At 32.4% G+C, this 19,418-nt stretch overlaps 2 protein-coding genes across 2 annotated transcripts in view; one reads left to right on the top strand and one right to left on the bottom strand.

Moving 5' to 3' along the window:
- Nucleotides 1-13,985, top strand: part of wdp (Leucine rich repeat protein windpipe) — a 34,156-nt gene extending 20,171 nt beyond the window's left edge. The window contains exon 3 of the mRNA XM_090102621.1: nucleotides 10,959-13,985. Within this exon, the coding sequence (XP_089958747.1) occupies nucleotides 10,978-13,080 (2,103 nt within the window). The 5' untranslated portion in view covers nucleotides 10,959-10,977 and the 3' untranslated portion in view covers nucleotides 13,081-13,985. The remainder of the gene's footprint in view (nucleotides 1-10,958) is intronic.
- A 916-nt stretch (nucleotides 13,986-14,901) lies between these two features.
- Nucleotides 14,902-18,308, bottom strand: LOC149907602 (uncharacterized). Its single transcript, XM_090102618.1, has 4 exons — nucleotides 18,235-18,308; nucleotides 17,988-18,071; nucleotides 17,250-17,451; nucleotides 14,902-17,050 (listed from the first exon to the last, which is right to left on the bottom strand). Exons 3-4 carry the CDS (start codon nucleotides 17,427-17,429, stop codon nucleotides 14,990-14,992), a joined length of 2,241 nt encoding a protein of 746 aa, XP_089958744.1. The 5' UTR covers nucleotides 17,430-17,451; nucleotides 17,988-18,071; nucleotides 18,235-18,308; the 3' UTR covers nucleotides 14,902-14,989.
- Between the last annotated feature and the right edge of the window lie 1,110 nt (nucleotides 18,309-19,418).

Raw genomic sequence — 19,418 nt, 5'->3', positions numbered from 1 at the left:
AAAAGTTGACCCCACACCCCGCAATGACGTTGGAAGCTCGAACAACTTAGCACATTAGTGCGATACAAAAACAAACACAATCTCAGTTGAAAACATTTTTTCCTATACTAGAATAACATACGATGAGAATGTTTGACGGTGCTTCGCAGAAATTGAAAAAGGATATCACAAATGTTTGTTATCTGCTAGATAACGTATTTTTAATCTGCACTACGTCATCAGAGTTATCGATATTCTATAGTATCGATATCGATAGTCGATATTCGTGTATCCTGTTGTAATCGAAGAACCAAAATTGTTTACGTCATTTGTTTTGTGTATTATCTATTATTTTTATGTGAATCAGGATTTAAAATTGTGTATTAGCAAAAGAAATTAAATTATGCATTGATTCAATTGTTATTTTAACAGATAAGTTTTTACGAAGTAGTGATATTAAAATGTATCCTAAGAAATCAGTATCAGTATGTTTTCATCATAAATATTTTATCCATGAGTTAGGTTTACATCAGATAGATATGGAATATTTATTGCATATCGATAGGTACGAGGTTATTCGTACAAGTAAATAACTTTACTGATATCGCAATAGTTTATATTTTATGTGAAAACATAATATTCTTCTGTTAATTAATTATTAATGAGACAAATCACGATTATTTCACGAAGTCATTATTAATAAATAATTGCACATGAACGTTGGATATTGGATTAATAGTACAAATATCTGTTACGTTTTAATGAGAAATGGTAAAGAGACATAGCAAAATTATAATATCTATTCAATTCCTATCTGCAATCGATACTTATTCTAATTTTAGACGATTTCTTATCGGTACATGGTGATTGGTAAAAAATCATTCTGTTCATATTCCAATAAAATTGCTTACTTTATAAGAATAATACCTATGTTCATATTTCACCTTAAATTCAGTTACAGAGAATGTGACTGAATTTAAGGTGAATAATAATTAATTAATATTATCTGGTTTATAGTTTATACTTTTATATTTGCTATCAATTCGTACGGTAACTTCAATCAAACACTACTTACTGACCGAAGTTGTTCGATGATTTAACACGACCTACTTTATTCATATCTAGATAAATCTTATGTCTAGATTCATTAAACACATACAAATTTGATAGTAAATAATAACGGAGTATGACAGGTGCATTGTGCGTAGTTAAATACTTTTTTAAATTGTAAATAAAAAGCAATTATTTTTGACCTAGATGGTGAACTTTTAAACAAGCTTATCGTATGCGAATAATATATAAATTAATTTATAGGGTCACTGTTGAAAGTATTTAATAGTTCAATAATAACTCGCTATCAGAACGAATTCGGTTATCGTGGATTGTTGTTCTAGTAATTTCTTAAAAAAACAATTCTTTCACCTCTTACTTCATTGCATAAAATAACAAGTTGACAAGAGCAAGAAATTATTTAAAATTTAGATATTATGTAGTTAGTTATATGTACATGATTTTTATGCGAAATATGCATAAAAAGCATGTATAAATAATTTGGAAAATCCAAAAGTGCACGCCTCATAATTTTTTTTTAATAAATATTTATTAATTATTATTTTTGTTTATTTAATAACAATTAAACCACATCGAATCAGACCCTGAAAAATGAAAGGGTTCTATTCCTGAGCATACTCAAGCGTAAGAGAAAAAAAAAGACTCGATTAGTAAAGTATTTTGGTCGCTATCGTGTTAACAAGAAAAAGGATCCGCACATACAGACACACGGACGTCCAAGACAGAACTTTTTTAAACTGTTTTTTAACTAGTTTAAATAACAAAAATGACATCAAAAATATCATGAACGTTAAAAATAGTGTTTTTTCTTAATATGTGTGTGTATGTATTATCTTACAAGTGCAATGTATGATACATAAAGACATTTTAAGTTTGAAAAATCAGATGTTTTGCGCGAAGTGACAGTAGTACCCACCTCAACGCTGCGCTTATGAGGCGTGCAAAAGAAGTAAACAAATTACTAAATATGTACATAGTTAGGTACTCCTGTAAATATCGCCATTTTTTTGGTACTTTTCCTTTTCAGCATCCGACTTTCTTTCAAACATGAACAACATACTACACGTACCAATAATACAAGATTATCTAAATTTAATACAATAGCTAATTAATTAATCAAGAGTCAAGTTCGGGCGACCACGCGTCTGCCCCAGCTGCTCAGTTTTGGCACCGTGCCCCAAAATACCACACATTCACTGTGTTACTAGGTTTTCATACCAATTTTCTTTTATTCTTAGTTTTTTTAACGTTAATCGTTCGCTTCCTGCTTTGAGTGCAATTAAATTGGGATAACGATTTATATTTAGATGAGAGTTAACTATTGTGTAATGTAGCAAATATTTGTGTGCCATTCTATCGAAATCTGTTTAGTAGCTCAAGTGGTATAAGGGCACATATCTAAGATGTATATCTTGTGTGTCTATGTAAATAAAATAATGTTCTTAAAATGAAAATACATTTAAATGTATATATCACAGTATATATACTTACAACTATAAATCAATCACAAGTCCAAATAGTTAAACTCTCAAAAGTTCAACAAAATAAACTTTATAAACAATACTGGATGTAATGTTATTAAGGTCTTGATCAAAGGCAGCATAGTTTACGCTAATGTGCTAATTATGCCGACTCGTATTATAATAACGTCTATTTATACGGTGACCGGCAATTTTTTCGTGCAAAAAAACCGTTTGACGTGTGCGTTTGACGCATTTTGCCAAACGAATAAATAATAAACACAAATGTATGCTGCAGTGGGCAGACGGAATGAGGGTACTGCAATATTACTTCATTGTTGTCTATAATTGGGTTAGTGGAGGTGTTTGAATTTATGTAATGATAAACAGACACTTTCAATTGAATGTAACTATAATAATAATAATAAATTCTTTATTTCAGAACAATTTAGTCCCATAATTTACATGAATACAATTTTAATACAATAAAAACATAAAGCCATTACTTAATTATCTCATAATAATTGAGATCCAAGTTTTATATAAACTACTAGTTATATTTCTGTCAGCCAGACTGCGTACAATTTTATTTCTACACTTGTCAACTCTGGACATAAATGTAGCAATCCTGTGTCTCTGGATGGCATTCAAGGAGTTTACTCTAAAGTTGGTATACATCTCCGAAGCGCTGCAAAATTTGTCGAGCCCCATCAAATATCGGAAGATGTTATTGTGCTCTACTCGAATGCCATCGTATGCTTTTTTGGTGTAATTAGTCCAAAGTTGACAAGTATAGAGGGACTGACAGAAAGTCTTAAATAAATGAACTTTAACGGAATTGGATGCCCTACGAAATTTCCGGATGATCATATTGCCGACGACACAGAGGGCACGTCGTTGTCGCTCAATATCGGCATCATCTTTTCTTTTGGATGTAACAATGTGGCCAAGATACTTAAAGCTATCTACTATTTTAATAGGGTGACCGTTAATGCAGATTGGCGGAATGTTATCCGGTCCCTTACCCGATCTGAATATCAACATTTCTGTTTTCTTTACATTATACTGTAGACTATGCGAAAGAGCATATCTTTCACATATGCCAACAAGTTTTCGTAGCCCTTTGATTGAGGGGCTGAGTAGGACCATATCATCAGCATAACTCAAATTATTGACATATCTGCCATCTAGTTTAAGTCCAACTTCAGTCCTACTCAGCTCCACAATCAAATCATTAATATATAAGTTAAACAGATCGGGAGAGGTTACTCCACCCTGTCTAACACCACACGGGAGAATATAGCTGTCGGACAGAGTACTGCCCCACCTAACGCTGTTCGTCTGATTATCATACCAATAAGTAAAAAGACCAACAACGTCGGAAGAAACATCACTGCTGCGAACTTTTTTCCATAATATATCATGGTTCAAGGTATCAAAGGCACGACTTAAGTCTAAAAAACATGCATATACACTAGTATTCTGATTATTATAACAGTCAACAATTTCTTTTAATGTATATATAGCCATATCAGTTCCCAATTCAGGTCTAAAACCGAATTGGGCATCGTCAATATTAATATATGGGGACAATTTGGAGTGCAAAATTTTTTCAAGTATCCTGGCCACAATTGTTGCCAGCGAGATAGGTCGATAATTAGCCACGCTCGAGATACTACCGGTTTTATTCTTAGGGACAGGGATAACTATAGTTTTAATTAAATCCTTAGGTAAATAGCAATGTTTGAGACAGAGAGTATAAAATTGAGCCAGAACAGGGTAGATGTTTTTACCAGCATATAAAACGTGTTCTATACTAAGAGCATCATGACCCGGTGACTTTCCGCGCTTCATATTTTTAATCACCTGAGAAACGTCCTTAGATGTTATGATATTATTATATAAATATATCACTGCGTGTTTTATGCGTAAAGTCGGTTTGAATTTATATCAATGAATGCATACTGCATTTTGTATTCTTTAGGCTTATAATATAGCATAATAATTTGTTTAGTAAAAGATTGTAAATATATTATATTCCTCTATAAAAATGCATCAACTGTAAAACTTAGCTATTTTTAAATTAAGCCATTTCCTGCGCATTTTGTAATTTGTTGATGTTTGTACGACATACATATCAAATTACTGTGAAACTGTCTCGCAATTGCAACGGAACGATGATTGAAGTATGAATGTAAAGCGAAAGCAGAATTTTTTGTGCCCAATATCACAGAATCCCAAAAATTGGAAGCTATCCAACGAAAGACAATGTCGACATCACCTTGAGTGTTTACCCGCAAATAAAATCACTTTTCAGTTCACTACAGTTCTCATTTCTCGTATATGAGTGAAATCCGAGATTGTTTGATATAACGAGTTCGTTTGAATGTTTGTTTGCTTTGCAGACTAAATTGTCTTTGTTCGAGTGAGGTTAGTGACTGCGTCAACTTACCTTGTTTGATGTTTGTCGTTTTTACTCCGTTTTCTACAAATGGTAACGTTCTGTGAATCGAGTTACTACTTATAGCTTAGCCTTTTGTATACGAATAACGTGAGATACATTTGGATACATTACTTTGTTGTTTTGAAATAAATAAAATAATTATGTATCATCAAATTGTCGCGTCGTAATGTTTTTATTCGAGTGAAATAATACATAATTGCCTCAGAAAATAACCGGCTAGTTTAAATTGCAATCGACTCTTGTTTTTGTATGATAATCTTTTTCAACTCGATGAAATGTATTCAAAAAATACGAAAGTATCGACCGCACAATGAAATGACAAAAGTTAAAAATAGATTAACTATTCTTCAAACATTTACGTACTCAAGATATTATAAAATTGCTTACAATCTTTCATCAGCAACCAGCTCTGATTATTCTAATGTTCTAGCCTTGTTATACACGGCTCATCGCACAATAGACAAATTGCAAACAACTTAATAAAACATAATATATTACCCAGAACATGACTTCAGTCATATGACGTGATTTGTGTACTAACGTGACCTGTCTCTGAATAAATGAATTGTATTTTACACTTGTATTAAATGGAATTCCGAGCAAGGTTTATGACGAAATGCGCGGGCGCATAAAACGGACGCTATTAACTGGAAAGTAGGGACGAATGTATTTTATTACTTAAAGGAAACACATTTATCGCTCTTAGACTGTAATTCTTACTCTTACACCAATTTATTTTTAAATTACGTATCGCTGAAGCTTATTGCGGTTGTTTAAAACCGCGAAATTGGAAAAAATACAGTTTATCTCTTAAATGTCTCAAGGCACATGTATTTTATGGTTTATGAATGTTATATGTGGATTTGATAACAGTTCTTATATCGGCAAATGGCTTACGTTAAAAGGAGTAACTAATTTATTTTTACATTAAAAAATTAATACGGTTTTCCCGCCGTTCTACGCGGACAAAATACTATTTAAATTGATATTTAATTTATATAGTTTATAGTTTTTTTACAGTATACTAAAATCTAGTTTTCAATTCCTATCTTCAAAGTTCAAATACTAATCAAATATATTTCAATGCTACGAGAAATATTTAGCGGAATCAATTTGACGTAACTTGCCATACAATTTTCGCTCACGCAGCTCTTGAAGATTTATGGGCTATTTATCCCACGCGTTCAGTAATGGAGTGACTTGAAGAATCACAGTTTACGTTCAAGTGAATTGAAAATAAGCCGTGCACTACACTCATAATAGATTCTGGTAATTTATATGCAAATTAAGTAGTGAATTCACGATTGGTTTACGTAAGCAGACTTGTTGAATTTTTGTGTATCAACGGTTATGAGTACAATTTCGTTTTAGTTTTAAATTAATATTGAGCAATGAAAAATACGTTCTACTTACTTTATAATTAGAAGAAGACTTGTGTAGCTAATTTAGTCCATGCACAAATAATTATTATTTGCCCTGATTAACTTGTGTACTGCCAAGTACATAATATTCTATGGTAGGTACTGCCGCACCGGAACATATTGAGGGTAGATTTGAAATGTTTCAATATGAGTAGGTATCCCATAAAAGAAAGATACAGATATTCAGATTTATTTAATTAGTAAATTTTTATTTTGCAAAATTTGAATCTTATAATACTCAATCAAAGTAAATAATATTATACATATGGCAAGGAAATGAAAATGAATTTAAAATAGTTTGATTCATAATAATAAATCCTACGTAATATATTTAAATTATTTACACTTCAGGATATCTCGAAAGATAAGGCGGAAAAGTAATAATAGGTACCATAACTGCAGGCGTGTTAAGTAGGTTTTAGTGGGTTAAGGTCAATTAAAAAAACGAGTTGAAAACCAAAACCCAGCCAATAAGGAAGTTTACTTGTTAACGAAGCTCTTAACCTTTTTTTTATTTTTAACCAATGTCCAGTACACAACATAAATAATTATAGTAATTAAGAGCATTTTCACTTTCAAGAGAAAGTTGACATTTGCGAGATCAATATATTTTTGAGATAAACATTTTTTGTTTCAGAGACAATCAGATAAAAGTAAACAAAGGAAAGTAAATCTGCCAAAAATAAGTTGAGAACGAAAATGTTCAATTATGTTGAAATAGTACCAAATGAGCTCAGATACGATCAATTAAAAACCAGTATATAACGAAATAAATGGGAACTAATTTGGTTTCGAGCTTAAGTATTTACGTCAAGATATCGTTTAATTCTTAATTAAATGTTTTAAATCCATAAGGAAATGTAACCTACATCTAAGTTCTCGTGTATCTAAATATAAATATTTTTATGAAAATATCCACCCTTGCATCGGTTTTTTTTTACATGGTCTTTACCTTACATAATTATTGTAATAAGGTTTTCTTCATTAATATCATTTTGTAGGTTTCCATTTGCATCTTCATTTTGCAATACCTACCTACTTGCCTACTTGAAATGCAATCATAATACGGACTCTTATGTAAAACATTTTGGGCTTATGACTTATCCTTAAAATTTCAAAACACAGGTTCTACATGGGCTTTTTTCTGACGTAATTTTCTTAGTTATCGCTGATCTCATATTTATTCACGATTGCAGGATGACGCACGTGTATACAGTTTTGGTGACAAGGTTAAAATTTAATTTGAATTTTTACGTCAAAATATGTTTTTTTTTTTTTTTTTTTTGGTAACGGGGAGGAAATCTTCAAAAGATACTCCCTTTTGGGGGAAAAAGAGAGCATGTGGGATTCTTACCCACTAAAACCTCCTCGACGGCCAAACCCAAAGCATGATAGCGGGGACTCCGGGATCTCTCGCAGAACGCACCAGAGCACGTCAAAATATGGTTAGCATTCGATATGAGATGCCGAATTGTCTGATAGCCTAATTATACCTGCGTCAAAAATAATGTAAGCTCAAAGTGTTATATAAATACGGTCTCGAAATAATATTCCTTTAAATTTATTTATAAATAATCGCTACCTATATTTACAAGAAAATTATTAGAAGCATTTGCATTTTAAAACCAGTTTCTCTACTGTGACTAACCTATTGCATAAAGAGAAGTGTAATTCGTAAGATATGCCAATTTGTGGATTCGATTGCATATAGTGACGCTTTTTATAGAGCCACAGGATACCAGAGTGATCATCTCCAATTATTTAATGCTAAACTACACTAACGTTTTTAAAGTGTAGTACGTACATGATAATTTATTAATAGCATACGTATTCTAGATTTAAGACACATAAAGTTAAGAGATTTAGTAATTTACTTGTTTTAGGGAGACACAGGTATATTTGTATAGCTTTATCACAGATAATGTAATGACAGTGGTACCTTATTGGTAAAACTATGTTATGACAGTTCAAAAGTGCGTCTAGAAGAAGTCTAATTAAGTATATAAATGCTTGAGTTTGAGTTATTCAATTAGACTTCTATAAAAGAACTTTTGAATCTTCATTACATTTTATAACATTTACCAACGATTCGGAAAGTATCTAGTATCTATGAAGCGGCAGGAAACTCCATATACTATACTAGTAGCTATCATAGGTTAGTAATAATTAATAAATAAACAAATGTTACACATGTTTCTATTGACGTAACTCACCTTGAATGAAAGGCGGTCTTCAGTATATTGCATTATGACGCGAAAGCGGGAAAACTGCATTGTAATTAATAGATAAGCTTCAAATGATTTATGGATTCAATGATAAATAGCTGCTATCGAAGCCAAACCGAACGTGAGAACGTTTTCAATTTTACGCATAATTTGCGTTCATATCAATAACTCAGAGGAAGATACGAAGTTTTGTTAATTTGACTAAATATTTAGAAAGTACAGTTAGTTTCAATATAAATGAATTGAGTGAATTTTGCCACTCTTAATATGTTTTCAATATGCTATGGGATACCTATTTTGTCATGCTGAAATGGCTGAAATATAACTTAGGTATCTATCAGGCCGTCTTAGAATACCGTAGAAGGGAATTTAGTTTATAATCGGGCAAGTTATGGTTAAAAAGTTTTATATCCACAATAAAGATAATATAATTCACAACACCTGTGACCTGTTAAAAAATCATGTATAAATTCTGACCCTACAAATGGGCCAAGTTCGTTTCCGCCAAACCAATCACAGCTGTATAAATAATTGCGAACACGACATTTATTTCGGATATAAAAACAAGAGACATTTAATTGAAACCTATATGGTGTGTTTCAGTGTTCACGGCCGGTCTGTTTGTAAGTATATAATGTTTATATCAGTTGCATCGACCTCTGTGACTCATATATTTCATCATAAATGCAGCCTTTCGGTTAAATGCAACGCCTGTAAAGGCCGTTCGCTATTCAGGTTTCCCGATCAATAAACACGTAAATATACCGACGGTACCAGATTGTTTGTTTTATTAACATAATTGTTACGTAGCTCTTTAAATATATGTGCTACGTGAAGATAGATTTCAACATCACAAGTCACAACTACAACCTTGTAAAGATTGTATAATGTAAAAAACATATTGTGATTAAAATATATCGTCGTCTATATTGTAAAAAAATGTAAAAAAAAAACTACATACAAAAAACATAATTAATTGCCAAGTATTTAAACGATCCTTTTATTTGAATTTCTTACGTAATAAAAAAATGTTGTGTGGTTTTATGAAACCACGGTAAAAGTGAAACTATTCGAACGGTTCCGAACACTGCTTTGTGTAGCGCGTGTCGGTCGGCTGCCGAGTAGGTATACCTACACGCGACATGCGCTACACAGACCAAAAAGTTTGAGACGATGTAATAAAAGTTTCACTTTAAAAACTAAAACATTAATTTTTATCCAACAATTGCTTGATATTTATTATTTTAAAATACCTTGTAACATCGTGCTAACTCTACATCTTCTTAGTTTATAAATCATAGCTTTTCCGTCTTTACCTCTTAACGTGACTATCATTATTTTGCTAGCAAAGGTTCCCTATTACTATTTGCAAAAAAGGACAAGCAAAGTCAATTACACATTGTGTAAAATATTCACACTCCCGCGAAGTCGGTGTCACATTCGTGTTAGCCTAACAGTTTACTTCCTGCGTATAACATTGAACTACTTTTAGTCTGACCGCCGGCCAAGTGCACTGAGAATATGGATACAAATAGATACCTTATAGTTTATAATATATTGTCTCCAACAAGTATGTGCCAGATGTCTTAATCCGTTTTAAAATTAACACAATCTTGGTTAGGCTATAGCGAACTTTGTTTACAAATATTAATTGCGATTAAAAAAACAATAGACGATCGATATACAAAATAATTAAATTTATAATTTAAAGAGGTGTTATATTTTTTTAATAAATAGGTACAGCAGATAGATTATAATCTAAGTTATGTTTGTGTATGTATGTGATAGACCGCAGGGAATGTCCAACATAGTGGTCTTATTTATTTAACCCATTGAGCCCGAACGGCCCGATCGGTCCACGACACAATAGATTTTCTATTGTGTCTGTGATTCCGGGGCCTGAGTTATTAAAAACAAATGCATATTGTATATTTAAAAAAGTAATAAAAGAAGACATAATAATAAAAAGAGTCAACATTTGTCAAAGTTTATTCTAATAAACGTTTTTCATGAATATTCTCCTTGAATCTTTCGCCCAGGCATTGCCAAGATCATGATATATGATATAAATGACGTACAAATTGTTCAGTTGCTGTCAACAACGAAAGGAAACATAGATTCAAATTGTCGTTGAACTGCATTTGCAACAATTGAAGTGATACCGATTTGCCCGCAATAGATCGCAGGGGTCTTAATAGAGATTATTTTGTCCTACATTTATACAATAGGTGTGATTTAGTAACACTTTTGATATCAACGGTTCAAAATGCAAAATATCCCTTATAAATCTACTTAAGCATAGAACGTCATATTAAATTAGATTTTTTTCTTTTTTCAGATGGCGCTAGTCTATTAAAATGGCGTGGCTTCATATATCTGCTTGCATCTTGGTGGCGTCCTTACTTCTCAATCCAACTTTGGCTGTCGTCTGCCCGAATAGCTGCGTATGCAGTACCACACGGGATGGCCTACATAGAGCTACCTGCAGCAATATTGCTGAACTACACAAATATACCATTCGTCAAAAACACCATAACATCAATATTTTAGATCTTTCGCACAATAATATCACAAAAATTACTCACGAACTGGATCGACTAACTGAAGTTGTAACACTTGACTTATCCACAAATGGACTTACGGATATCAATAAGTTTTTGCACAATGCAAGAAAACTTGTCCATCTAAATTTGGCGAATAACAGATTAAAAAAACTGTCACTGATATATCTACCAAAAAGTGTCAGCTCGTTAGACCTAACAAATAATTTGCTAAAAGATGTTCCTTCGGATGTCAGTCATTTGAACAGTTTGGAACACTTAGAACTTGAAGGTAATCCTCTGGATTGTTCTTGTGATAATCTTATTATTCGGGACCAGTTATTAGCCACCAACGTTTTTATTGATAACGTCAAGTGTCACACGCCCAAAAAATTTATAGGTCGTTCATGGTTAGAATTAAAAACAAAAGATATATGCAAAGCCTCCAAATTAGAATTTTTAGACATGATGATGGGAGATCAGCCTATTGATGCAATGCGAGTCGGTGAAGAGACTACAGCATTAAAATCTATGCCTTTGATGGCCGGTAATGATTTAGAGGATGGAAATATAATTCACGGTGAACCTGTGGCTGAAGATGACGATAGTGTGCAATTTATGAAAGTAGGTAGCTTTTCATCTTCTTCTCCTATAAGTGATATAGAGGGTTCTGGTGAAGTTGAGAGCACTACAATAAGTGATATAAATGAACCGGTTCAGGAGCGCAAAGTACTCGGAAATCTTCTAGCTTCTGAAGAAATATTGCCCGTAAACAATATTCTTACAACAGAAAGTCCGGAAGAAGGATCTGGGGAGGGATCAGGTTTCTTCGGATTTGAATATGATGAACAAACAGAAAAGATGCCAGAAACGACTACACCAGTTTTTGAAGAACTGAACCCCGAGCTTCCACGGAAAATATTTGAGGATGACGATGACTATAACGGTACCACATCTGAATTTCCTATTCCTAAACCACCATCTGTTTATGAGGGTGGTTCTGATTGGCATAGCAGAAATGGTGAAGTTGAAGAAGTCACGGAAAAAGCAGTTACTCCGCAAATTACTAGAGATACAACTGTGTCTGAACAAATTCGTATCACGCATGCGTCTGAAGTGTTGGGTCAGATACCTAGTACTGAAGAAGAAGTCACTCCACATAAAACAGGAACTTACGTTTGTATTGCGTTAATTGTTGTGCTTCTCGTGGGATTGATAGGTTTTGCTATAACAAAAGGACAGATGAGGAAACGAAGAGACAGGAGATTACTTAGACAGCAAAAACGAGATGTAGAAAAGGCATCTAAAGAAATGGTCGATATGAATAAATCATTGCTAGGCAAGCCAGCCGTTGTAGAGGCTCCCATAGATAAAAAGATCAATGGCAAATATGAACTTGTGCCTACACATGATACGAATTTAAAGAAAAATGAAAATGGAGACGTAGGAAATGGTGTGAAGCATGATGATGATAAACAAATGCGAACGGATAGTCCCCGAGATACAAATCAAAATAAAAGTAGTTCTAAAGATAATAATTTAATTGAAGATCCAATTTCACAGCAAGAAACTTCCTTTGAATCAGAACCAGCTTCGCCTACATCCGGCAAAGATAGAAATTCCCTTTCGAGTGAAGATATTTTCGTTCCTATTGATGATGATACACCAAGATTGAATGGCAATGCTGATTCGGATTACTCTCAACCTTTAATTAACGGGGACAGAACCAACTCTGACTTTTTGTCACCATCCCGAGAATATGTACCAGTCTACTCACCTGACATGGGGCGTGTTCGTATAAAAATGTCAGAAACTCCCAAACCGAAAACACCAGTGTTAGTCACAAGGAGTAGGTCGAATGCAGGTGATATTATAATCACGCCATCGGTGGATGGTACCGCACGTAAATCGACGACTTGAAATTTAGTTCAATTGTGAACAGTAAGAGGATTGTATAATATTATATAATATCGGTGTCAATTAACAAACATTCTATTATTGGCAAAATCTGTGATTTTACGTGTGTGTGTCAGAAGGGGGACTAGCGTATTTGCTGGTATGATGGTAATGATTGTGTATTAAGTACTGCCAAAGTGTGTTTGTAGTCGACAGTGCCTTTATTTTTAACTTGTTAGTAGTATAATATATTTATGAGAGTATATTGTGCGATAAGTGAAATATTTTTATACGTGTATAAAATGTTGCCATGATAATTAGAGTTACATTTTGAATTTTAAAACATTTTTAAATATCTTGTTTCTCGGTGACGCATCCTGTACATTTATTATTTATTCCACATAATTATTTTATTTTTCGGATACAATTTTGAGTTTTCAATGGTTGTGTACTTACATGTTGTATCCATAACTCATATATTATACGATATAACAACGAACGCTCGTTTTCATTGTCTTAGCTTTCCTACGAGAGATTTGTTTATTCATGGTTAAAGAATAAGTTCCTTTAAGTAATTTTATTAAATTTAGTATTTAAGAATGTGATACCATTTATTATAAGTAATGAACGCTATTACGTAATATGTATGCAAATTGCAGATAATACATTGTATATTTAATTATAATAATAATAGGTTATTTTGTTTAAATTTTCTTTTCGTTTAATTTTTATAAATCCCGGTTTTATTTTCTGATCCTTTATCTGTGCTTGTTGTGCTGTGCTTGTGACTTATTTTCTATATCAAACGTTTTATTTAAGAACCCTGAATCTTAATCTAGATCAAATACAAGAACAATAAATATTCCATTGTAAAAAGTTTTATAAATGATGTAATTTTATTTTGAACGATATAAAATGTTGATTGAAAATGTGTCTTTCATTACTAATAAATGATATATCACCTTTACTCCCGATATTGAGTTAATAGTTTGCCTAATAAAAAATGTTTTTGATATGGGGAACAATTATTTTTATAAGATAGCACATAATTGATAATATACTTAATAGACAAAGAATTCTAAATATTCTGACCAGAAAGTATGAGAAGATAACTACTGAATTAACCACAAAGCTGTAGCCAGCCATCAGCTGAAGATTGTTATTTGTGTGTTTGTTTGAACACACAAATCTCAGGAACTACTGGACCGATTTCAATAATTCTTTTTCCGTTGACGATATGTGATCCCTGTGTGGCTGAGTGCAAGGCTATAATTTTACCAAGGGCGAAAAAGGGACCTGTGGGCTAGTAATAGATATAAGAACTACATAGTCATAAAGTAATTTCGAAATGAAAAATAGTCAGAAAAAAAATGTCAAAAGCGACTGAATGGAATGTTGTTTTATTGAATTACAAAAAAAGAACTTTAAACTTTAACTAAAAGATTTATAATTTTAAATATAATCATACAATCATATTATTACGTACTTATCTAGTATCAGATTTAACTGTGTCGTTAAAAAAAACTATTCAATATGTTTACTACAGCGCCATCTTTTGTGCATTAGAGGTAGCATGTATTGCCATCTGTTTATTAAATTGTGAAACATATAAAATTACAGATGGCGCTAATATAAAAACCTATTAAAAATCTGATTTTGAATGAAATTAATACCAAATCCGCAATAATAATTTGTACGAAGACATGTTTTAATAAGATAATCTGAAATTACATGCTTTCCATGAAAGCCGATACGAGATTTTATTAGGTATGTATCCAAAATTTGATTGAATAAGAAAGATATTGGATATAGATAAATAAATAAATCCATTAATACGTATTAAAAGATTGTAATTATTCTTGTCTTATTTAATTTTTACTTAAAAGAAATAATAAATATAAATTACACTTAGACATCTTATAAAAACTTTATATTAAAAATCGCTCTCTCTAGGTATCTCGTCTACTGAGTGTCTGCGGTTTCTATTTTGATGAGGTCTTTCTAATTGTGCCTCAACTTGCACTGTCACACTATCGTCTGTAGCATTATCAGACATTAACCTTCTTCTTACTCCAGGTGATTGATCTAATTCTGCAATCTCATGGCTTCCGTATTTTCTGGACCTCCGACGACGCCGTCTTCGGCCATCATCTGACGCTTCCGTCATTTCCATTTCATCAGTGTCCAATACATCCCCATTCCTTTCCGTTTCTTCGAGTAAATCTCCGCTTGATTTTGTTTTCCTCCTTCCTCGTTTTCTCCTGCTCTTGCCTGTACCCGTTTCGTTTAGTGAATGACAAGATACGTTTAGTTTTGGCATAGAGAGAGCTTCGTCGTAGGTGGGTGGTGCAATTAAATCTCTTGGATCGGGCGTATTAATCAAAGATTCTTGTTCTGCACGAATTCTCATTTGTCTAAGTCGATCTCTGGCTTCCTCGACTTGTCTTTCTCTTTCAGCTTGCATGGCCGTCAAACGACGGTTCATTGAAGTTTTAATTCCATTTACTAAAACAAGGCACAATGCTAGCCCAACGATCATTATAATGATGAACCAAATTAAATTTGTTGCATTCCCAGTTCTTTCACTAGGATTCCAAGTAAAGTAGCATGCTTCAAGCCAAGTTTGCCCTACGACATCGAGTGGACCATGACACTCCAAATTATATGACTCTTCCTTTTTATTTGGTTCGAGAGTAACATATTCATAAAAATCAAACATGTTGTCATCATCGCAATCACAACGCCACATATTGTCGCCTAGGTCAAGTCTCTCGAGGTATAAATTAGATTGAAAAAAATATCTGCTCCATATAATTGTAAATCTATTTCCAACAACTCCAAGCCCTGATAAGCGAGGCAACATAAAGAAGGTGTAGTTGCTAATGAAGCTAAGTCTGTTATAATTAAGATTTAAATATTTGAGGGAGTTTGAAGAAATACTGTCTGGTATATTTGATATAAGATTATGAGAGAGGTCCAAATCTACTAAGGATGGTAAGCCTTCTAATGAATCTTTTCCTATCGTATTAATTTCACAGGAACTCATGTCTATAACAGACAAAGATGTCGACCTTAAGTGACCCACCTTTGTTAGATAATTTCTGGATAACCTTATTTGTGTTAATGATGGCATTTCTAGTAAACTGTTTTCTGGTACTTGTGCAATTTCATTCCATGAAAGATCTAAAAATTTGAGAGACGTTAAACCTCTGAATGTGTCGCTTGTAATTGATCCAATGTTATTGTAAGACATGTCTAAATGTTCCAACTTGCTATTGTTCAAAAATTCGTTATTTGGTAGTATTCTTATCATGTTATGATTAATTATAGCTTTCCTTAAATTAGGAAATCCTTTTAGGCTAGGTTGAATAACGTTACAAAATGATATATCCAAATATCTTAATGACACTGAGGAAAGTGTATTGACTGTCGACGAAATTTCCAATCGAAAATTATGCGACATTTTTAAATACACTAACGACGGTAAATATGAGAGTTCATTTGGATTTATATAAGAAAGCTTACAATTGCTCACATATAAACTTTTCAAAGTTGGCGAAACTAGGTTTTGAAATCTCAACAAAGGATTGTTGTTTATTTTAAAGATACGTATGTTTGTAAGGCCACTTAATGGTGATCTTCCGTGTATTGAAGCTATCTCACAATTATCCACAATAAGAGTTTCTAACGATGAGCTCATAAGTAGTTCTTGGTTTGCCAAATTCGCCATAGTTTTGAATTTGTTGTGAGATAAATCTAGTGTCTTTAAGTTCGTTGTTGGCTGCAATATATCGTTTGGATTGAGGTCCACCCATGATTCAAAGTTATTTCTGGATAAGTTTAGTACTTCTAGTGTTGTAAGATTGTTGAATCCATTTGCTGGTATTTCTTTCAATTGATTGCCGCTTATGTCTAGTGATACCAGATTATATAATTGACTAAAAGCCCTTGGAAATGTTGATATTTCATTGTTTGAAATATTAAGCTTCTGAACCTATAATCGAAAATAATTGTGTTTTATTACGAGTACAAGAAATATATGTGATATGTTTTCTTATAGTTTAAAGTCATTATTTTTCTTTCATGAATAATATTTTAAAGTCTTTAGGTTTGATGCAATTCTTTACGAGGTATCATAGTATATCCTAATATATAAATACTAAGCAGTAATTCAATATTGTTAAATCATTTACCTTACTATTGATTCCATCTGGTAGATCGGTTAATCCTCTTCTGGAACAGTCTACACTGGTCTTATCAAAATTGCAAATACAAAGGTAGCAAATATCAGTCCCACCTTCATCGAAGTCCAATATTTCTGAATTTGTTAACGAAATAAGAACATAAACAAGTAAAAATTTCAATAGAAGCATTACGTCTCTGGGTCATTACTATCTGAAAAGGAAACACATTAAGTCACCAAATTAAAGTTTACAATTACCTAATGAGTCTATTACCAAAACGTTTATTTTTGAAAAGGAGTATATTTACGTATTCACCAGAGAAAATAGGAAAACACGAATAAATTCATATCATGCTGTTATTTGTATAATCACCAACAAAGCAAGTGAAGGCTCAAAAGTACCTCAAAGTAAGTAGACAATGTTTATTTTCAAAATATCACTAGTTATACCATCATTTTTTGTTAAATATTTTTTCTACGTGTTGATCCTAAGGAGTCACATCACGATGTAGCCCTGACGCATACTCAGGTGTTCATTTGAAGCAAGTAATTTGTCCAATTTCTTTCCCGTCACGTTACTTAGTCCAAAAACGGTAACTGTCCCAATTCCGTGATTAAATTTACTGACAGTGAGAAAATATCAACAAAAGTACAACTTATTAAAACAATTTTATCTTCTTTATCAGCCATTGATAAAGGCCAGTTGTGGAATACTTAAATTTAGGTCGTTAACGTAACTAGAGCTCACCTGTTATCGAAACTGCAAACAAACTTGAAAAATCTTCTTACAGCCCACAATCCATATTCAAGAGCAAAGATTTGTGAATAAATACTGGAAAACACGTATTGAAATTCATTAGACTAACATGAAATTAGTGAAAAGATTTTGCAAATAAAAGTAAACAAATCAGAGTATATCGTTAACAAGAATTCCGGTACTACAGGTACCAATAGTTTTCAGTTATTATCTGTATTAAGTTTCGTTGAACACTTACCAATTCACATTGTACACAAAATTCACAGTGCTGATTAGTCCAACCCAATTTATTTTCGCAGATTATAATCTGTTAATATGTTGTTTTACAAAAGCTAGGTGGAGTTAATATCTACGTGCGACACTCTCTACTAGATAACATTGTATGAGTCGAATCTAATAGGTGACGTGTTATCATTGATAATGATAAGGTTTTAAGGGAACTTGGCGCAAATTTTTGATAAGTAAGTACTTGGAATAGTGTCATTGCAATATGGTGACTGTTGGATTAATATAAAAATGTTTAAATGGTTAAATATTTTAAATGTCAACGTTCATTGTTACATTTGCAAAAGGCAATATTAGATGCTACTTATAAGTACTATGATAAAGATTGGTACCATAAATATATATGTAGATGATATTATGTACTAATGTTGGTACGATTACAGAAGTTAAAATTATTGAAGTCACTGTCGTATTAAGCAAATAACCATAGCATTTGGTCATTACGATGAAATAAATAATTATCTACAGGCGGAATATTTTTTTTTAATAGTGACATCTAGAAAATTATACCATTAATAGGTGATTCGTTATTTGGTCACAGGTCACATCAAACATTTAAGAGTTTTCATATTGTTAAAATAGATGGCGCAGTTTTAAAAATGAATAAATATATAATTTTTATTGATTTATTAAATGCCTAAAATAAAAAAAATACGTCTAACTTTAAAAAACTTATTTTTTACATTTTATTTGAAACTAGATAGGTTACTTTGTAAATTAATTATTCCCAGAAGTTGAAATCCGAACTGAACGTTGAACCACTAAATCTTCTTATCTTATATATAAAATTCTCGTGTCACAATGTTAGTCTGCATACTCCTCCGAAACGGGTGGACCGATTCTCATGAAATTTTCTGTGCATATCGGGTAAGTCTGAGAATCGGCCAACATCTATTTTTCATATGTACCACGGGCGAAGCCGGGGCGGACCGCTAGTATTATGTAAAAATTAAATTATTTTATTTAATATTGTATTTAATCTTATATCTTATATATAAAATTCTCGTGTCACAATGTTAGTCTGCATACTCCTCCGAAACGGGTGGACCGATTCTCATGAAATTTTCTGTGCATATCGGGTAAGTCTGAGAATCGGCCAACATCTATTTTTCATATGTACCACGGGCGAAGCCGGGG

This window comes from Colias eurytheme, chromosome 6 (assembly GCF_061535395.1).
Source record: "Colias eurytheme isolate Ceu_HAF_F1 chromosome 6, ilColEury1 Martin Lab GWU primary, whole genome shotgun sequence".
Lineage (NCBI taxonomy): Eukaryota > Metazoa > Arthropoda > Insecta > Lepidoptera > Pieridae > Colias > Colias eurytheme.
Note: the sequence above shows the minus strand (reverse complement) of the source record. Positions and strands in the feature narration are given on the sequence as shown.

Coding starts and splice junctions, on each gene's coding strand:
- LOC149907602 (XM_090102618.1), bottom strand. CDS start 17,429: ATGCTTCTATTGAAATTTTTACTTGTTTATGTTCTTATTTCGTTAACA. Junction 17,051..17,249: donor CAGATGGAATCAATAGTAAG/GTAAATGATTTA, acceptor TTTCGATTATAG/GTTCAGAAGCTTAATATTTC.